Source organism: Bison bison, unplaced genomic scaffold (genome assembly GCF_000754665.1).
Source record: "Bison bison bison isolate TAMUID 2011002044 unplaced genomic scaffold, Bison_UMD1.0 scf7180017864378, whole genome shotgun sequence".
Lineage (NCBI taxonomy): Eukaryota > Metazoa > Chordata > Mammalia > Artiodactyla > Bovidae > Bison > Bison bison.
The window spans coordinates 3,191,473-3,213,173 of NW_011494950.1; the positions used below are offsets into that span (position 1 = coordinate 3,191,473).

Sequence of the window (21,701 nt, forward strand, 5' to 3'; positions counted from 1 at the left end):
CTTCCCCACACAACAGTAGGACACAATCAGACCAAACTTTCTGCCACTATAAAACCGGGGTCACCTTTCCTCCAGTTTCCAGCAATACATCCTCATTTCCTTCTGAGCCCTCACTGCAAGTGGCTTTGATGTTCATGTTCCTACCTACATCTTCCATACAGCAACCTTCAAAGCCTCGGGTTCAAAGCCTCTCTGTCTAAATAAGGTAATATTCACAGATTTGGGAGATTGGGATGTAGAAATATCTTTGGGGGGACTACCATTCAACTCAATACAGTGGGTCTGCCAGTAATGCAAAGTCCAGACGGAGGTCTGCCTGCGTTGTGTTTGTAGTGAGAAGCCTTGAGGGCGAGGTGATCTCACTCTCCAGGACAAAGAAAGGGTGTGCTGACTTCTTGCTGTAAAACAGCAGGTCACCAAACTTACTTTTCCTCTCTCGTAATGCAGCCTACTGAGTGTGCAGGCTTCCCTTTGGACCCCCTCCCGTGGCCCTCGTGAGCCTTCATGGGGAAGTACAAGGGGAACTGGTGTAAACATGCTCGCGCTGCCTGCTGTGCTGTGAGTAATAAAGTCCTTGCTCTCTAACTCAGGAATCTCATGTCATCTGTCAGCGTCCATGAAACGGCAATGGGCTAATGTATTAACTTGTACATAGGATAAAATCAAAGAGCAGGCCTGTCAGAGTAGAGAAGAAACACTCCCCGGTCTGTATACTGAGGACTGAATGACAATGAAAATGGGTATCTCCTGGGGGTTCGGACAAATCTTAGGGGAGCAATGTATTTTCCTACAAGGGTGGAATAGGGATTCAAAAGAAGTATCTTTCAATTTTAAGAAGCAAAGGGGCTCCAGCTGATGTCTGGGCAATGATTTCATAATTTGTTCTGCTTTGTAATTTTATGGCCACTTTTTTTTTAATGGTGTGTGCACCTATCATTTATGTCATAACTACTCTGCTGCTGCTGCTAAGTCACTTCAGTCGTGTCCAACTCTGTGCGACCCCATAGACAGCAGCCCACCAGGCTCCGCTGTCCCTGGGATTTTCCAGGCAAGAACACTGGAGTGGGTTGCCATTTCCTTCTTCAGTGCATGAAAGTGAAAAGTGAAAATGAGTCACTCAGTCGTGTCCGACTCTTCGCGACCCCATGGACTGCAGCCTACCAGGCTCCTCCATGCATGGGATTTTCCAGGCAAGATTACTGGAGTGGGTTGCCACTGCCTTCTCCGAATTACTCTGCATTCATGTTAAAAAAAAAATATGTGTACCACTTCCCTGCAGAAATGAATGTATCACTATGCAGTTAAGTTTTAGGGGTTCAGGTTCTGTCCATTGGATTTCTTGGTAGGAATGCTGGAGTGGGTTGGCATTTCCTTCTCCCGGGGAACTTCCCCACCCAGGACTCCACCCCTCATCTCCTGCATTGCAGGCAGATTCTTTACTATGTGAGATAATAGGAAGCCCACTTATCTTAAAAGATAGCCACAATTGTCTTAAAGCCACTAGCTTTTAAGTGTATTTAAAGTGTGGTGTTCAGAGAGGGCAGTGGCACCTCGCTCCAGTGCTCTTGCCTGGAAAGTCCCATGGATGGAGGAGCCTGGTAGGCTGCAGTCCATGGGGTTGCTGGGAGTCAGACACGACTTCACTTTCACTTTCACTTTTCACTTTCATGCATTGGAGAAGGGGGTGGCAGCCCACTCCAGTATTCTTGCCTGGAGAATCACAGGGACAGGGGAGCCTGTTGGGCTGCCGTCTATGGGGTCTCACAGAGTCGGACACGACTGAAGCGACTTAGAAGCAGCAGCAGAATGGATGAGTTATATCTTCCTCAAATTCCCACATTGAAACCCTAATTCCTAATGTAACTATATATGAAGATAGGACCTTTAAGGAGGCATCAACAATTGGGTTGGGCTTCCTGGGTGGTTCAGTGGTAAAGAATCTGCCTGCAATACAGGAGCCACAGGAGATGCAGGTTCAATTTCTGGGTCGGGAAGATCCCCTGGAGTAGGAAATGGCAACCTACTCCAGTATTCTTGGAAAATTCCATGGACAGATGAGCCTGGTGGGCTACACTCCACAAGGAGTTAGACATGACTGAAGCGACTTAGCAGAGTTTGCTATGGCAGGCACTGCACCATCCATCCCAGCCAATAATTGGGTAAAAAGAGATCATAAAGATGGGAACCTAATTTTATAGGACCGGTGTTCATTTAAGAAGAGGAAGAGACACTAGATCTCTCATTCTCCACGTACATACAGAGGAAAGGTCACATGAGGATGCAGCCAGAAGTCTATAAGCCAGGAAGAGCGGCATCACCAGAAACCAACCCTAAGGGTCCCTTGATCTTGGAATATTAATACGATCTCCAGAACCATGAGAAAATAAATTCCTGTTGTTAAAGCCACCCATTCAGGTGTATCTTGTTATGGCAGCAACTATAGCAGACTAAGACAGGGGGAAATAGGATTATATTGATATCAGACATTTTCAATTTACTATGCTGTGTTTCAAAGACAAGCATGTCAATATACAGATGCACATATACAAGAGAGATATATACTAATTCAAGTTATATCTTTTAAAGTTCATATTTTGTACAAAAAAAAACAAGTCATTTTTTTGTGACAAAGTAAGCATATCAAGTATCAGGGTATTGTGGCACATTGTTAGGTGATTTTGATGTCCTTTTACAATTCTTGACCTTGCAGGCAATTAACATCTTCAAAAGTCTATAGCAATTGCTTCTTAAGTCCGTTTATTATGACTTAGCGCTTCCTAACAACTCAATAAATTCTCTTTTTTTCACAATGATGTTGGAGGATGAGCTGCTATCTGGCAGACTCACTGGCTCCCAGTGGCCGAGAGGATGGGGTGAAGAACTGGGGTACCAGCTCATCAATTCACTTTCTATTTTAACATTAAACTCCTTTTATGTGAAAGGAGAAACTCCTGTATCTTCCTTTCCCTCCTCAGAACAGCATTTGTGTCCATTTAGCAAGTCAGAGCCTGTAGAATAGCTTGCTCATTAACACGATATGCCTGACACATCTCGAGGCCATGTATGGAGACAATAGACACAAGTGAGGTTAGTTTTTCTTTTGTTATATCTCTGTTCACAGGCCATTTCTCATTCTAGCCTGCAAACTCTTCTTCTAAGTCACTATTTGCATCTCTTATTGTGATGTACTATCTTGAAATGTTATATTGGTCTCCCGTGTAAGCTTTGTCTCAATAGTTACATAATCGTTGCCTCCCCATCCTGTCTGACCTCACCTCCTATCCTATCTTTTTAGCTCACTCACCTGACTCTTTCTTAAACTCACCCTGACATTTGTCCTTTTTGTTTTGTCCCTTCTGCATGGAACCCTGTTCCCAGAGAGCTTTCTGTTTCTGCATCAAACACCAATCAGAGCTGCCTTTCCTCATCACCTGTGGTGGTCAGCAGGTTCCCAGTGGTCCCCATCTCCTGCTCTCCGTGCTTTTGTGTGATCCTCTTCCCTTGAGGGCAGGATCTGTGACTTCAAACCAATTAAAATGAAGATTTGAAATGTAGAATCAAATATCATAGAGTATTACTTTTGTATTTACATGACATAGAATTATAACTTCTATCTCGCTAGCAGATGTTATCATTTGTTGACAAAGCAGAGAGGCCCAGAGGGCAAGGAACAGAAGGAAGCCTTCAGCTGAGAACCAATGGGGAACTGAGGCACTCGGTTAACAGCCCCAGACAAGATTAATTCTGCCAACAATTAAAAATGAACAGAAGTGGATCCTTCCTCAGTTAAGCATTCGGATGAGACCCCTGCCCCTTAAACCAGCACCTTTGACTGCAGTCTTATGAGAGATTCTGAAGCAGAGGATCCAAGTGAAGCCATGCCCAAATTCCTGACTCACCCAAATGATAAGGCGATAAATGTATATTAAGTTGCCCTAGGTATGGTAATTTGTTATATAGCAAAAGATATAATCGCAAGTTAAAAATAACTTTCCATTTCCCACTACCTGCGCAGCATTTTCAGATCCCCTTACTGTGCTATTTTTTTTTCTTAATAGAGCTTTATCTCATATGTTATATAAAAATATTTATCTTTTTCATTTGTCTGCCAACCTTAGTAGAATCTGTATTTGAAGAGTTAAGTTTTATAGGGATTGACACTTCAACAATTTGAGGCAGAATGTCTCCATAGGAAAAAAATTTTTAAATTGTAGAACACATTCAGATATAATATTTATAATAAGAAAAGTAATCCTAGCAAGCTTGTTTTAAAAACTGAAAAATATTTAAAAAAAACCATACATTTTACTGATTGCCTGACATATTCCTGTAATACATTTTGCCTTGGCTCTACATCTTTTGATCACCTCTTCACTTGATAACTTTATAAAATTGTATTCTCTTAAACATATTTCATTTTTTTGGGCATGGTAAGTTGAAGGTTTAAAATTATTATTATTTACAGTTAAAAAAGTTTCTTTAATTTCCATAATACCTTATTTGTAATGTCATGTAAATACTCAGGATTGTCATCCAGTATCTTTGTGTGTGTGCGTGTGTGTGTATGCACGCACTAGTTACTCAGTCGTCTGACTCTTTGTGACCCCAAGGACTGTAGCCCATCAGGCTCCTCGGTCAATGGGATTCTCCAGGCAAGAATACTGGAATGAGTTGTCATTTCCTCCTCCAGGGCATAGTCCCAACCCAGGGATCAAACCTGGGTCACCTGCATTGCAGGCAGATTCTTTACCATCTGAGCCAGCAGGGAAGCCCCCCAATATCATACAGGAGCTATAATATTTCAAGGCACTTCAAATTTTCTTTTACAGGGATTAATCCAGACACTTTTTGAACTGATGATATTTATCAACCAGTTTGTTGTTAATGTCTTTGTTAGGGTATGGAAGAGACAATGATCTGAACTTTCGCACATGTACTAAAAATATCAGACATGTGAATACATGGAAACAGGCCTGAAGTGAGGATCCTGATACTTAAGCTCCACTTGTTTTATCTGCCTTTGTTCCTAAAAGTAGATGCTTTACCTGTTCTGTTCAGTGTTATATTTGCCGGTACTTGGAGTATCTACATGACTGTAGATCAATAAAAATCAGTTGAATTAACAGAATGACTGCTGATTGTTTCACCTTTCCAACTAACAATAAGTTATGCATCAGTTCAGTTCAGTTCGGTCACTCAGTCACGTATGACTCTTTGGGAACCATGGACTGCAACACACCAGGCCTCTCTGTCCATCACCAACTACCAGAGTTTACTCAAACTCATGTCCATTGAGTCAGTGATGCCATCCAGCCATCTCATCCTCTGTCGTCCCCTTCTCCTCTCGCCTTCAATCTTTCCCAGCATCAGGGTCTTTTCAAATAAGTCAGCTCTTCGCATCAGGGGGCCAAAGTATTGGAGTTTCGGCTTCAACATCAGTCCTTCCAATGAATATTCAGGACTGATTTCCTTTAGAATGGACTGGTTGGATCTCCTCGCAGTCCAAGGGACTCTCAAGAGTCTTCTCCAACACCATAGTTCAAAAGCATCATTTCTTTGGTGCTCAGCTTTCTTTATAGTCCAATTCTCACATCCATACATGACTACTGGAAAAACCATAGCCTTGACTAGATAGACCTTTATTGGCAAAGTAATGTCTCTGCTTTTTAATATGTTGTCTAGGTTGGTTATACAGAGAAGGCGATGGCACCCCACTCCAGTACTCTTGCCTGGAAAATCCCATGGACAGAGGAGCCTGGTGGGCTGCAGTCCATGGGGTCGCTAAGAGTCGGACACGACTGAGCAACTTCACTTTCACTTTTCATTTTCATGCATTGGAGAAGGAAATGGCAACCCACTCCAGTACTCTTGCCTGGAAAATCCCAGGGACGGGGGAGCCTGGTGGGCTGCCATCTATGGGGTCGCACAGAGTCAGACATGACTGAAGTGACTTAGCAGCAGCAGCAGCAGGTTGGTCATAACTTTTCTCCCAAGGAGTAAGGGTTTTTTAATTTCATGGCTGCAGACACCATCTGCAGTGATTTTGGAGCCCCCCCAAAATAAAGTCTGTTACTGTTTCCACTGTTTCCCCATCTATTTGCCATGAAGTGATGGGTCCGCATGCCATAATCTTTATTTTCTGAATGCTGAGCTTTAAGCCAACTTTTTTCACTCTCCTCTTTGACTTTCATCAAGAGGCTCTTAAGTTCTTTTTCATTTTCTGCCATAAGGGTGGTATCATCTGCATATCTGAGGTTATTGATATTTCTCCCAGCAATCTTGATTCAAGCTTGTGCTTCATTCAGCTCAGCATTTCTCATGATGTACTCTGCATATAAGTTAAATAAGCACTATGACAATATACAGCCTTGACATACTCCTTTTCCTATTTGGAACCAGTTAGAACTGGACATGGAACACAGACTGGTTCCAAATAGGAAGAAGTTATGCATACAATGGGAGATAAGTAAAGACCTGGTTCATTAACAAATGTAAGTTCTAGACTAATTCAAAGAAAGATGCTTGAATTCACGTTACTGAAAAGATACATTTTGAGATACAGTCCTCCTTCTGAGAAGGATTAAAAGATAGATTAACACATGTGTATTCAGATATGGGCATACATTTGCTGTTGCTGTGCAGTCTCTAAGTCATGCCTGACTCTCTGCGATCCCATGGACTGTAGCCCGCCAGGCTCCTCCATCTGTGGGATTTCCCAGGCAAGAATATTGGAGTGGATTGTATGTAAAAATATACACACACATTTCATTTTCTATTTAGAATTTTAAGGAACATTTAACTTTACTTTTTACCTGGCTTTAGGAGAATCCTAAAAAGAAGATTGACTATATTTTGGGATGATGAAATGGCAGAACTATGCCACTGTTGGAAGTACAAGAATTCTTTTTTTTAACTGAAAAACCCACATATTGGACAAGACAATACTTTGTAGAGTCTAAAAGCTTGGCCTCTGATATTGGAATAGCTCTGTGACCTTGGACAAGCTATTTACCTTCCATAAGCCACTGCTTCTTCTTTGAAATAGACCCAGTCTATAAGCCTACTTTATTGCGATCAGAGAGAATTTAATAAAATTCTCAACCCAGTGTCCAGCACATGATGTGCACTTAGTAAAGATAGCTTGCTTTTGTGATTATTTTTACTATTAATATCATTCATTTTATGTTTCTGACAAGAGCATCTTTTCTTGAGAAATTTTAAAAGGCATGTCAATTTGTGATCCCACTTTCACCTCTGACATAAAAAGCATATCCTGAATAAGTTTCCATTTAAGTTTCTGAGAACTGCTGTGTAATGGGTAGGAGGGTGTCTGCGTGTCTGCAATTTGCTGACACACACTCACCATGAGAGCCAAGAAAGCATTATCAGCCCATGGACCCTCCAGGAAGCCACGGACGCAGGAAATGGGTTACTCAGACCCTGACTTTGAAACTAAGAAAACAGACTTCAAACTCTCAAGTCAGTTAATCATTACCTAGAATATGTATGACAACAGAAAATGGGCACAGGTCGCATTAGATCCTTGAACATGTACAAAATTACAGGAAATCATTCTCAACAGCATTGTCTTCATGCTGAAAGTACAATACTGTGGAAAGAATTTAGAAAATCCTTCCCCCTTCCTCTCAAAAAAAATAATAAAGCAGCTAAACTTAGAAATTATAGGCCCTTTGAAAAGAACCACACATTTATTCCATAGAGAGATTTAAGCTCTACAATGTTTGACTTATAGCTATAGTGCTTAAAAGAAGAAAAAGCAGTGCAAAGCCAAAGGCATAAAATGACCCTTAAAACTGCTTCTGAAATACAGCAGTGTAACATTCTCCTGCTTTCATTAAGAAAGAAAAATGCAGTTTTTTCTTAAAAGTCTTTGTTTTGAGTGTTAAATTTTATATTCAGTAAGGATCTAGATTCTCGTCCACAGGTGACATTAGAAACAGGAAGCAGAGGGCCTGGGGGGCTCCTTTGAATCCTCTATTTCCTCCAGTGTCTGACACTCTACCGCCCAATGATAGGCACTCCATTGAGGACCCTTAAAATAATGAATGGTGATGAAAAGGATGAATACCAAGGATATAAATTTTGAAAAATAACATTATATCTGCTTTTATAGTGTGCGAAATACTTTTCTGTTCACAATTCCATTTGATCCTCCCAGTGACCCAGCAAGGTTGGGAATAGTTTGCCTGTGACTTATCCAAAGTCATCCAGAAAAATGGCAATAAAATTAAAATCTACTCTTCAGGGGTGGAGTTCCTCCCATTATGCCATGAACATGTTTGTTTAATATATTAAGGGTTCTCAACTGGGAGCAATTTTGTCCATCAGGGGTCCTTTGGTAATGTCTGGGCACATTTTTGGTTGTCATACCATTGTGGGGAAAGGGAGTGTCTACTGGCATTTAGTAGGTAGAGACCAGGGATGTCACTCAGCATCCGAAAGTACACAGGACAGCCCCTTCTGCCACCCCTACTGCTCCATGCCCCCAATCAATTACCTAGTCTCAGATGCCAATAATGCTGAAGTAAACAATCAACGGTCTTATAAACACCATTAAGTTGATTAAGTCACTGTGGTGGTTTTAAAACATGTCTGGGACTGACTTGAGGCTCTTCCCATTAAGATACTGAGTAAGTCTCCTCCTCTACAATCTAGGTGTGGTTTGGTAATTTCTTTGATGAATAGATGCAGTTGCCCGATTTCTGAGTCTAGATTAGAAAAGATCATGCAGTTTCTGCCACTTTTGAGAGGGATACTTGCCTTGGGATCCCTGAGTTGCCAATAAGAAATCAGGCTGTCCAGAGAGTGCCATTCTGGAGAAACTCCTTGATGGAACCACATGAAGAGAGAGCTGCCTACCCTCTGACAGTAACCACATGAGGGAACTCAAGCCAGAATGGCCCAGCCAAGCTCTTCTCAAAGTCCTATGCAATAAACCATGAGAGGTAACAAATGATGGTCATCATTTTAAGCCACTAAGTTTTAGGGCGACTGGTTACACAGCAACAGCTAACCAGAACAATCTTCAGAGACTCAAACTCAAGTGCTCTGGCAAACAGAATGTCTTATTTCTCTCAAGTATTCTGACATACAGACGTCTGGAAATCTTAACTACATGACTACAACTCCTCAAGTGAAAATGGATTAGAATCCATTTTGGAAGTAGGGGACAAGAAGAACTTTACCAAAGAAATTGTGAAGGCTATCTTGAAATGATAGACTGCAGGTTGGAGTCCTGGACTTCAGTCATTTTCAAAAACTAGTTATTGTAAAAACGAGGTATTTATTGGCAATACTAGATGATCTCTTAAGGCTTCTTCTAGGACTAACTAGAATATCCTACTCTGTTTTTCAAAAGATAGACTTTTAAAATTGTAACTTAAAATGTACTCTGATAAATATAAAGAATGAGAATTAAAGTAAATATGAAGGACAAGTTTACATTCACCAAACTATAAGACGTTTAAAAAAACCTACAAAAAATAAGTAAAAGTGGTAAAAATCACACACTACTGATGACCACAGTGTTCAGTATGCAAGAAGAGCTAAAAAATAAAGAGAAGTTTTGATCCAGTAATGTTGCTTTTGGCAATGGTCCAAAAGGAAAAAGAAAGAAAAAAACTTCTCCTACACTGATATTTATAGCCACATTACTTGCAATAAGGGGAAAAAACCCACAGGAAACAGCCTGAATATCCAACAATGGGACAATAGTTAACCCTGACATGGCCGGATGTATTAATGTAAAGTTCTAAATATAAGGACCACATGGCAAAGCATATACAAAAGACAAGTGAAAAGAGTAAACAAGTCAATTTCATATAAACAGTGATGGTATCTATGAAAATTTACTTTCACACGAATATCAAAAGAAAGAAATATATTTTTTTCTGTTAACATGAATATCAGTACATCATTTCCTATAAGGACATTGAAATATTCTGCTTTATAAAGAAAAGCTATAAACTTAAAGTATCAATCAAGTTTACCACTTTGATGGACATATTTACCTCATATTATTGAAATTCTATCTTTACTTAAAAATTTTTTTTTTAATTTTTTTTTTTACTTTACAATATTGTATTGGTTTTGCCATACATCAACATCATTTTCTGGGTGCTTACAACATGCCAGGTCCTGGGAATACAATGATAAATAGAATGAAAGGTAATCTTAAAAGTGTATTCAGTGGGAGAGATAGTCAAGTTGAAGATAAATTATAGTGCTGCTTTATGAAAATAGAAAAGGGGGTCAGGAAAGGGCTTTTTAGGGGGAAAAAAAGATGTCTGCACTGTCTTAATACTTTAATTTATCTTGTTATTTGTAAACAGCACCATCTTAGTTTGACATTTCAAGACTAAGGAGAAACCTTCCAAAAGCAAACAAACTTTGTCAAAGTGAAAAAAAAAATCAACTAAAGGAATATTTTAGCATGTTTGGATAAACCTGTAAATAAAAGGATCTGTGCATATACAAATTGGAAAGTGCTAGAAAGTTTTCAGCCTGGCATTCATTCAGAAAGTGTGCATTTAATCCATACTACATTAGCTGTCATACACGCTTCATTCATTCAACAAAACAAGACACGGCTTCCATCTTCTCAGATTTTGTAATCTACAGGATGTAAATCCAAGTAAACAGATGATTGAAATAGAATGTGACAACTGCTATGAAAGGTCCATGTGAGAAGGACAACTAAATTGGATTAAAGGAATTATAGAATATGAGTTCAGAGAAGGCAATGGCACCCCACTCCAGCACTCTTGCCTGGAAAATCCCATGGACGGAGGAGCCTGGTGGGCCGCAGTCCATGGGGTCTCTAGGAGTCTGACAAGACTCAGCTACTTCACTTTCACTTTTCACTTTCATGCATTGGAGAAGGAAATGGCAACCCACTCCAGTGTTCTTGCCTGGAGAATCCCAGGGACGGGGGAGCCTGGTGGGCTGCCATCTATGGGGTCGCACAGAGTCGGACACGACTGAAGCAACTCAGCAGCAGCAGAATATGAGTTAGGGGCTAAATTGTATCTTAGAAAGAGAGAACACAGATAAAGGTAAGAAACTATGGAACTGTACTATTAAAAAGGGCTAAGGTCACATCTTGGGGCTTCCCTGGTGGTTCAGATGGTTAAGAACCCACCTGCAACGCGGGAGACCCAGGTTCAATCCCTGGGTTGGGAAGATGCCCTGGAGAAGGGAACGGCTACCCACTCCAGTACGCTTGCCTGGAGAATTCCATGGACAGAGGAGCCTGGCAGCCTACAGTCCATAGGGTCACAGTGGGACACGACTGAGTGACTAACACTTTCACTTTCAAGTTCTCGTCTCAGCTGAACCATAGCCAAAAATAAATAAATAAATGAAATGATACTGATCTGTTAAAATATGATTACTTAGGGGCAAAAATTAAATACTGCAATAATAAAAGGGACTTCACAATTATTACTACTATGCTATATAGTCTGAATGTCTGTGTCCTGTCAAACTTCCTAAATTGAAATTCTAACCCTCAAAGATGATGGTACCAGGAGGTGGCTGCCTTTGGGAGATGCTCCGGCTTTGCCCTCATGAAGGGGATTACTACCTTGCAAGAGAGGCTCCAGAGAGGCCCCTAGCCCCTTTCATCACACAAGGACATGGCAAAAGCCACCAACTATGATCCAGGAAAAGAGCACTCACCACAACATGACCTTGCCGCCACCCTGATCTTAAACTCCTCAGCCTCCAGAACTGTGAGAAATACATTTGTATAGTCTATAAGCTACCCAGTCTGTGGCATTTTGTTATAGCAACCTGAAAGAACTAAGACACTATGACATTTACATAAATTATCTAACTATCTTTCAATTTGACACTAAGACTTTTTTTTAATCTGGGCTATTACAATTTATATAAAGGAAAATAAAGAGCATATAAAAGTACCTCAATTTTCAAAGCTATGTTCCCCCTCCCCTCCAAAACAATGTTCATAAGTACACAGAAAACTAAGTCAATTACTCTGAAATATCTATGTTATGTACTAACATTCAGAATATGGCTACAAAAAGGTTTTATAATTCAGTGCCCATATCTTAACAAGTGTCCAAGAGGCTGTTTAGTTAAAGGACCTGAGGGAAGCTGGTCAACAATCTGGGATAGAGTTATCTGACAGAATTGACCAGAAGCCAGCTTGCATTCAGTCTGCATTTCTACGTGGTATCCATGGAAATGAGATCAGGCCGGCACAAAGACCAACAAAGGCCACCTTTGAATGAATCAGGAGAATGACAACTGCCAGTGTTCAAGGCATCCACGAACACAATGGCTTTGCACACGCTCTTCAGAACACAATGGAATAGTCTCTTACACTGACAATACAGCGTCCATCACTCTTTTTTTTTCCATTGCTCTGTTTAAACATTAACCTCATTTTTATACAGAACGCCTTTCAATGATCAGGAGTTATGTACAGCTTCTGTAGTACAAACTGTCTCTAGTCTCTTTAAATTAATAACAGGAGGAATTGCAGCTACTCTTTCAGACACAGAATAATACTGCAGGAATCTTCTAGGAACTGTTTGGTCAATAGAACAGACCATTCTCTCAAAGGAAGAAAAACCTACTTGAAAATTATGAACAGTCCCAATATTCAATGAACCTGAAAACATTACAAAAATATGCAGTTCAAGTTTATACTGGTTAGTAAATGTAATTTACATGTACAAGAGTAGGCAGGCATAGACTGGATAAAATATTTGACTACAAATACCTTGAACTAATAACTTTAACAAAATTAGGAGTAGGCTTTCTTTTCTAATTTATATTAATGGAAATGTTTAAAATGCCTTGAAAAAAACCACTGAGTTATACACAGAATAAAAGGCTTTAATATTTTAAGAACAGAACCTTTTGAAGATGACACTAATTCTCTGTGCTATATGGGACTCAGATTTCTCAAAAGATATTTTTGAGGATCTTTATTATGCTAGATAGAAATAAAGCATTAAAAGCTTAACTGGAGACACATAAATCTATAGCTACAAAAGAATTTCTTTGTTTTTTTTTTTTAGAAAATGTGACTGAAGCACTGAACTTAATTCTACTAATAGAATTGGAATATTTTTATATATTACGCACCCTAAAAACAGCTGTAAGCTTGTTAATTACAACTGCTTTAATGCAGTAAATATGTTCTGAAGCAAACAAAAGTGTATATACATCAGCTTCCTCTAACCCAAGCAGCCACTTTGGAGGGTGGGAGGTGCCGATTCCCGTAGCTCTGCTGTCTTCTCTCTGCAGGCCTTGGTCAGCTTCACCTTTCTCTCATCAATTGACATCCTCTCCATTTCACAGCCCAGAATCTGCTTTGCCTTCCTTCACGTAATCATCTGTGGTTTCTAATCTGTCCAGGGGGGCTGCAGGGCATCCAGTTTCCCCCTCCGTCTCCTTTATCCCTGACAGCATCCTTTCCACGGACATCAGTTCCCCCCTTCTCCTCTCATGTCATGGGCTCCTGCCAAATACGGATGCTTCAATGTAAATTTCAAAACTACAAGGGTACCATGCAGTACCGTAAGTGACAGAAGTAAAAAAACAAAAAGAAAAAAAAAAAACCCTCACAATGATGATGTTTACACAAGTTTCTCCAATATTTGTTTTTAAGCAGACGTTCCCACTTCAGTCCTCTAGCTCCTTTCTCCTCTCTTCCTGTCAAACTTCCGGACATGTCCCCCCCCCCTTCATCTCTGGTTGACTCCTCAGTCCACAACACTCTGGTTGTGCTTTTGTCTGTCAGAGAAGACTACCCTCGCCAAGGCATCAGACCTGCCTGACTTAGGGGAAAGAGCTGATCCTGTGGACCAAGCTCTCGAAACACTTCTGTGGCGCCCTAGTCTCCACAGTCCTTTCTTTCCTCCTCCAGCCGCGCCTTGGTATCTCCACTTCCTCACCTGACCCTCTAAGGTGGCTCCTCAGCTTGTAGCCAGTCACCTGCTAGTCTGTCTCCGTCTGACTCATCAACATTACGTCTTCAATCCCTCTCCAGATGCCCACAACTCCTTGCTCTCTATCCCCAACTTACTCTAGCTCCTGTTCCTAACACCGCTACACACAACCATCTAATAACTGCACGTGTACACCTGGCTGTCTCAAACTCAACCTGTCAACCTGAACTGCTCTCTTGCCTTCCTTCAGCCTTCTCTGTTCCAGTGAATGGCCCCCCCTTTTAATTATTTACATCAGAAACCCAGGCATCAGTCTTACAGTCTCCCACTCTTGTCAATCAATCACCAAACCCCGTCGATTCTTCCTTAATTCCTTTCACATCTGTCCCCAGCTATCTTTCCCTACTGCTGCTATCTGAGTTTGGACCACTGCCATTTCTAACGCTGAAATGAGACCATTCACTCCGCTGTCCCCTCCTGCTGCCAGGGTGATCTGCCAAGGAGCCAACCTGAGTGTATCACTGCCCTGCTCAAGGCCCTTCAGAGCCCTCCAACTGTCCTCAGAATAAACTCCAGGCTCCGTGCCAGGACTTATAAAGGCCTTTCATGGTAGAGTGCCCGCTCACCTCCCAGCTCTCACTTTCTGTGAATACTTTGAGCAATGTGCTCCTGGCATAATGGCCTTCTCCTTTCCTATTCAAGCATCTGAGACATCTGGTTCAGGAACTAGGAGATGGAGCCTACTCCTGATCACAATACATTATCGCTTACAGTCATTTAAAAAGAACTGGACTCCAAAGCACTTCACAGCAGAGCTGAACGGTAACGATTATTCCCTAGGATGGCCTCTCCAGAGTTTGATACTCAAACATGTCTCAGTGATATTTCTCCATCCTCTGAATTCAACATCTAGTTGTATACCACTAATTCAGCAACATGAGACCATATGACACCTATTACGTTATCAAAACTTACGTTACATGGTTATGTCATAGGCATAGACAACACAACAATAGAAACAACATACGTTTCAAATTACATGGAAATTTTTAAAAACACCAAGAGGTATGAAGACTTGAAATTTCAGTAACTCAGAAACTCAAAGTCAGTATCAAGGACCTGCTTTCTTTCTCTCTTTCCACTAGGCCAGTGTGTTGGCTTTATCCCCAGGCTAGCTGACATCATGGTTGCAAGATGGCTACGGCTATTCCAAGATTCCCATCTAGACCTGACAATATGTTATTATTAACGAGTATCTCTCTTAGGAATAAAAAATTCTTTCCCAAAAGTCCCTGAGCAGATCTGTACCACTCATTCAGCAATTAATGTATCTGTACTTATTCAGCAATTAATTTCATGAAACCACATGACATCTATTATGTTATAAAAACTTACATTATATCTTTGTTATAGACATAGACAACACAACAAAAATAAAACAAGTTTTAAATTACACAGAAAGCTTTCTCCACATCTCATTGGCTAAAATTCCATTATATGCCCATGTCCAAATCAGATAGTAGCAAGAGATCTGGGGCCACCATCACTGGTTCAGTTCAATTACCCTTCAATTACCTCCTAGTTATGCAGAGGAGAGATTAACCCAGTAACTGGGCTTCTGTAAGAAAGGTGGATGTCAGGATATGAAATTGGTTAGGCAGCCCCCTCCCAGGGACTGAGACAATTTCTTTCCCTCATGTGCAGATGTGTTCCAAGCAGCTTACAACCTCTCTGGACCACATTTCAAGTTCCCCATGGTTCTACATTGGACCCAGCATACTGCCTTACATAAAGCAAGTGTTACATAAAGATATGATCAAAAACTAGTTTTATGGAATTCACTGTAACCAGAGCAGCAAAGCATCTACATCTCATCAGAAGAGGGATCATAGGGATCACTTTCATACACAAGACCTATTGTTGTCTCAGGATTTGTGGTAACAAGATTCTTCTCTTTAGAGAGTCATTATTCTGTGTGCTCCTCCTGGTAAATCATTAGTTACCATAACAAAAGCATACACACACTCTGCATCTTGGAGTTACTGATTAGAGTAACCGCTTTCCATGGTTCTTTCCCTCTTATGCTGTGTTTAGTCTTTCCATAATGTCCGAAGCTAAGTTAGGCTGATTATGACTTTGGTGGTAGCATTTATATGATGTCAAGATGATAGTTTTGGTCCCAAATATTTTCCCTACTCTTCCTGAAATTTTTTACATTTTCTTTTGTATAAGTGCTGCTTTATTGATAATGTATAAAAGCAAACATTTTTGGCATGTAAGGGCCCCACATATCACTTCAGTTTAGTTCAGTCGCTCAGTCGTGTCCAACTCTTTGGGACCCCATGAATTGCAGCACACCAAGCCTCCCTGTCCATCACCAACTCCCGGAGTTCACTCAGACTCACGTCCATCGAGTCGGTGATGCCATCCAGCCATCTCATCCTCTGTCGTCCCCTTCTCCTCCTGCCCCCAATCCCTCCCAGCATCAGGGTCTTTTCCAATGAGTCAACTCTTTGCATGAGGTGGCCAAAGTATTGGAGTTTCAGCTTCAACATCAGTCCTTCCAATGAACACCCAGGACTGATCTCCTTTAGGATGGAATTGTTGGATCTCCTTGCAGTCCAAGGGACTCTCAAGAGTCTTCTCCAACACCACAGTTCAAAAGCATCAGTCCTTTGGTGCTCAGCTTTCTTCATTGTCCAACTCTCACACCCATACGTGACTACTGAAAAAAACCATAGCCTTGACTAGACAGACCTTTGTTGGCAAAGTAATGTCTCTGCTTTTCAATATGCTATCTAGATTGGTCATAACTTTCCCTCCAAGGAGTAAGCGTCTTTTAATTTCACATATCACTTAAATTCAAATAAATATGGGGGTCTAGCTGAGTTGGTTTGAGTAGTAGACATGATTTTTGAAACAGCAGATATGTTATTTCAAATTTAGGCAAAGATAGAGTGTTGAAATATCTTTTTATCATATCTTGAACATTTTGTCCAAATGAGAGTTACTATGGGGAAGTAGAGTAGGTTTACATATGTTTTCAGAAAGAGACAGACAGACATGGTATTTCAACCAATACATTCTTACTGATGACTATGAAGTTGGAAAGGAACATGAATCAAAGAGAACCTGTTACTTCTAGCAATCAACATTCGGGAACAATTCTGTGACTGTCCCCTTGAAAGTAGCTGCTGGCTAATGTCATCTAAGAGAAAGCAAATCTGCCACAGAAGAGGATGTTGTTGGTCTTGTTGTGCTTGATGAAGAACAGGAAAGGGTAATCATAATGGAAACGCAAATGGTACTGATAATACACTAGAAATTCTTTATTTTTGACACACAGACTAAATGGTCTTTATTTGGCTGAATGTCTAAAATTCTACCATTAGATGCTCATCTCTTTATGTTAACAGGCTTCTTCCTTTTTTATATGTCCAGGGCTATCAGCACACTAAGACAGAAGCAGTCATCACCTACTTTAGAGGGAATTCACTTGACCTGATGCATTCTCTCAGTGCTGAAATACACCTGACTTGGTTGTCACCACAGAACAGGGTGGTACAGGCAGTTTGGAATTTTAATTTGTTAGGAAAGAGAAGGTGCAGTATTTAAGCAATTACTTCCAAACCTGGCTGTATATCAGAAATGTATGAGTAATTGTTTTTAAATACTGAATGGCATGGCATGCGTGCATGCATAGTCATGTATGACTCTCTGCAACCCTTTGGACTGTAGACTGGCAGGCTCCTCTTTTCATGGGATTTTCAGGCAAGAATACTGGGAATGTGTTACCATTTCCTCCTTCAGGGGATCTTCTCGACCCAGGGATTGGACCCGCATCTCCTGTGTCTCCTGCATTGCAGCAGGATTCTTTACATGCTGAACCATCAGGAAAGTCCCTTAAAAACTGAATCCTAAGCCTCATTCCACGAATGTGAATCAGAACAGTAGCTCCAGAACCAGTATTTAGGAGAGTAAAGCTTAGTGTACCTTGGGCAGATGTAGATGGAGAGTCGTGGAGGAAGGGAGTTACCATATTGGTGGTGGCCTAAGGTGGTTGAGGGGCTGAGGCTGAGTGGAGAGAGGTCGTTGAGGATAGGTCCTGGAAATAAGAGATTACTTAAAATTTCCCTTTTTATTATAAAAACTTCCCTACTTTATCATTTTACTCGGGGTTGTCTCTTTTAACTTAGAACAAAGGTGAGTTGCAAACGGATGAGAGAAAAAGGGAAAAAGCATCAAGGCAGTGAAGGCAAAATAACATAATCTGGAAAATATTCTAATACCAAATATGGTATGATCAAGTGCAGTCAGAATACAGAATGGTGTGCATAGGTGTGTACAAGTGGCTCGGGGATGTATGTACTGTGGATGTGCCTATGTGCAGTGTGTGTGCTTGTGTGTGTGTGCAGGGTGAGTGTGGCAGAGAAGAAGCTGAAGAGGAAGGCTGCAGTCAGATGGTGAAAGACTTTATGACATGCCACAAAATTGGGACTTTGCACTACGTGATCTGGACAGCCACTCAATGTTTGACACAAGGGGGTGACTGGATACAGATAAATGTTTAGAAAGATAACCCTGGTGACAAAGCAACACACACAGTTAAACCAGCTTAAAAACAGTAGGGGTCCAGAGACAAAAAAGTGAGGGCCTGAACTGGGTGGGAGCAGAAGGCACATGAGTTGGGGAGAACAGAGAGAACATGTTGCCAATAAGGGAAGAGATCCTGGTTTTCATGTTTCCACCATAATGCTGCCATTAAACACTAATAGATGATGTAGGAAAAATTTTCAGAGGAGAGGTATCCACTTTGTTTGGGGACCCAAAGTCACCTAGGTGGAGATATTTACCGAACCGGAACTCAGCAGAGTTGGCTGGAGATGCTGACCTGAGTGGGGAGCAGGCCCAAAGAGAACTGGGAGAAGGAAGAGGATCCAGCATGGAACTCTGTGAACACCAACAAGGACTGGGTCAAAGAGCCAAGACTGTGAAGGAGACTAAGGAAGAAGAGCCAGGAAAATAGGAGACAAGCAGGGAGAACAGAAGCCAGGGATAGACGGTGTTTCAGGAGGAAAGAGCGGCCAAATCACATACTGATGGAGGACCTGCTTACTAAGAGGGAAATTAGAATATTTACAGCCGGAGGGGAAATTAGGGATTTGAAAATATTCATTAGACAGGGGTGACTTGGGCAGGGTACCAGAGATAGCAGAAGATGAGGCCTAGAATCCAGGGGCAAGGATTATCCTTGGCCAAGCAACACACTAGAGAGTGTAAGTGACATCACACATTTAAAAATCACATTCCTTTCCTCTATGGACCTTGGTTTATGGATTATCCAGGGCTCTTATGGTCTTTCTTTTCCAGTCTCAACCTGCTGGTTACCACTTCAATGATTGCAAGCACTTAAATCAAGGAAGATCAATGAAAGGTGATAAATACGAAACCAAACTAAGAGCACTGCTTTTTCTTAAATACCTGTGAGAATGTTTACAGACAGCCAATCTGAATCTAAGTGTTAAAATGAGATTTGAGGGTTTTAAGTTTCTACAGTGGTTGGCTTATATGCTGGAGTGTATGCTAGAAGTATAAATACACACACACACACACACACACGAACCTTTTACATTTTAATTTTTGGTATTTATATTGAACAATTATACATGGATATAACCTATAAACAACTACAAATATGTATGTATAATAATGATGAGTGCTCAAAAATTTTATACAGATAGGGTCATGCCATAAAAACTGTAGCTGTCACAAACTGAGAGCTTTCAATTATTCACTTTAATCTTGGATATTCATGGTATTAAAAAAATGATGCTGTTTTCCTGGGAACTTGGGTTCAGATCACAAATGAGAAAGCTTTATTACGATCATCCTGAATTAAGAGAAAACCTGTTCCTTGAGTAAGGAAATACCTGGAGCAGGCGGAAGAAGGAACTACACAAACTGTGTGGACAGATGTCATTTTATATCACCTCCGCTGGCTTGCAGCAAGGTGTCGAGCTGTCCTTGTTAACCAACTCTGGGGGAAAGAAAACTCTGAACCTGACTTCAGGCCTTGCAGTACCACATTCCTCTAAAATTATTTCTCACTGCTTTGTTAAGAACAAGCCTCAACACTTCGAAAATAAGAAAATGATGTTATACTTCCATAGCTTCTGTTAATAAAGGGTACTTGAAGAGAGCTGAAAAGCTTGGGCTGAAGGGTCCATTAGCTCTTGGGAAGGTGGTGGTCTCCAGGGACTGAATCTCAAGGTGAAAGTAACTTTATCTGAAACCTCTAGATTAGGGTTGATGGCCCCTAAGAACATCTTTGGGGTCCCAGGAGAGAATATCTGAAGTAGCAGACCCAGGATTAGATAAGAAAACTAACTGATGCCTATTCTCTGCTGGGGTGAGGACTATTTCTCTTTCTCTGCTATTTTTCTGTATTTCTGCTATTTCCCTAACCTGGAGCAAAGGCTACAGGATCTTCTACATTAGATTTCTTTCAGGATCAAGGACAGCAACTGGCTACATGCCTCAAAGGAGGGCAGTTTAGCAAAGATTTATCCTCTTGCTATAAACATTTGAAAATGAGACCACTTTTTTTTGCTAGCTATTCAAATTACAAAATACAAATGTGACTCCCCCACTTCACCCCAAAAGTAAACTAAAGTTCTTGAAATAAGCACACACGAGGCTCTGGATAAAGTTTGGACAAGGCACTCTTGATGGACTGTGGTCGCACCCCTAGACTCATTTCCTCACTTAGTGAAAAAGGGGTCAGGAGAGGGGCGGACCCGGCTCTCGTTGCCTTGCCCTAGGAGCTACAACAGCGGGTAATTCTTTTGTTGTAGCGCCAGAGATCGAGAAAGTGGAAAGAACTTTTTCCGGACCTAAGTTTACATTCGTTGAATAGACGACGTTACAACAATAAGAGGAAGGCAGAAGGGCAGAAGAATTCCCCTCTGCCAAGCATTTAAGAGGCACTTAGGTTTTCCTACGTCCCCCAAGGGAAGATACAGCAGTGCTGCGTTCTGGAGAAATGAGGACATTATTCACACGCTCCGGGTTGAAAAATAAGCGTATTGGGCTCCCAGGCTCCTGCAACGCCACCAGGCATCGCGCTGAGGGGCAGGCTACCTCCTAGGACCGAGTTGCCGGGATGCACAGAACCGCGGAGTCCGGGTCTGGCGGGGCACCTGTCTGAGCCGGACTGCAGGCGCCCCGCTAATCCCCACTCCCCCATGCTTGTGTGCGCTTGCGTGTGTGCCTGAGAGCGAAGCGCGCTTCCAGTTAAGTTCGAAAGGTGCTTTACAGACAGGGTGAGACACGCCTTATGAGGACACCAGGCGGGGGCGAGCCGGAGCCGGAATGGGGAGTCTCTCTCCGTCCCGTTGGGATGGCTGGAAGCCTGGGTCCACGTGGAATCAGAGCCGAGACGCGCGTCGCCCGCGCCTCCCTGGCGCAGAACTCCTGGCTCGTGCCCTCACCCGGGGACCCACGCAGGTTCCTCCTGCCACCGCTGCGGAGCAGAGACGTCGCTTACCTTGACTGAACACTAACACCAGCTGCAGCGGCGTGCCGCCTGTCCGTCCTGGCCGCATCCTGAGCCCGTCGCCCTGGCGCTGGAGCTGCTGTGGGTTTGCGCGGGGATCCAAGGACACTGAGACGCTCCAGAAGCCGTCCCGAGGGCTTCTCTCCCGCTCCCGGGCGTGAGCCGGGAAAAGTTGCCCTGCAGCTCCGGGAGCGCCAAGGCCC

General features: G+C 41.9%; 1 protein-coding gene across 2 annotated transcripts in view; it reads right to left on the minus strand.

The window, feature by feature from the left end:
- The window catches only part of ITGA2 (integrin, alpha 2 (CD49B, alpha 2 subunit of VLA-2 receptor)), a 110,641-nt gene that overhangs the window by 88,440 nt on the left and 500 nt on the right, over nt 1-21,701 (minus strand). The window contains exon 1 of one of the 2 annotated variants that reach the window (XM_010857169.1): nt 21,490-21,695. The exons of the other annotated variant lie outside the window; for it this stretch is intronic. Within the exon in view, the coding sequence (XP_010855471.1) occupies nt 21,490-21,547 (58 nt within the window). The 5' untranslated portion in view covers nt 21,548-21,695. Of the gene's footprint in view, nt 1-21,489; nt 21,696-21,701 lie in introns of those variants that run through there. 2 annotated transcript variants of the gene reach the window in all.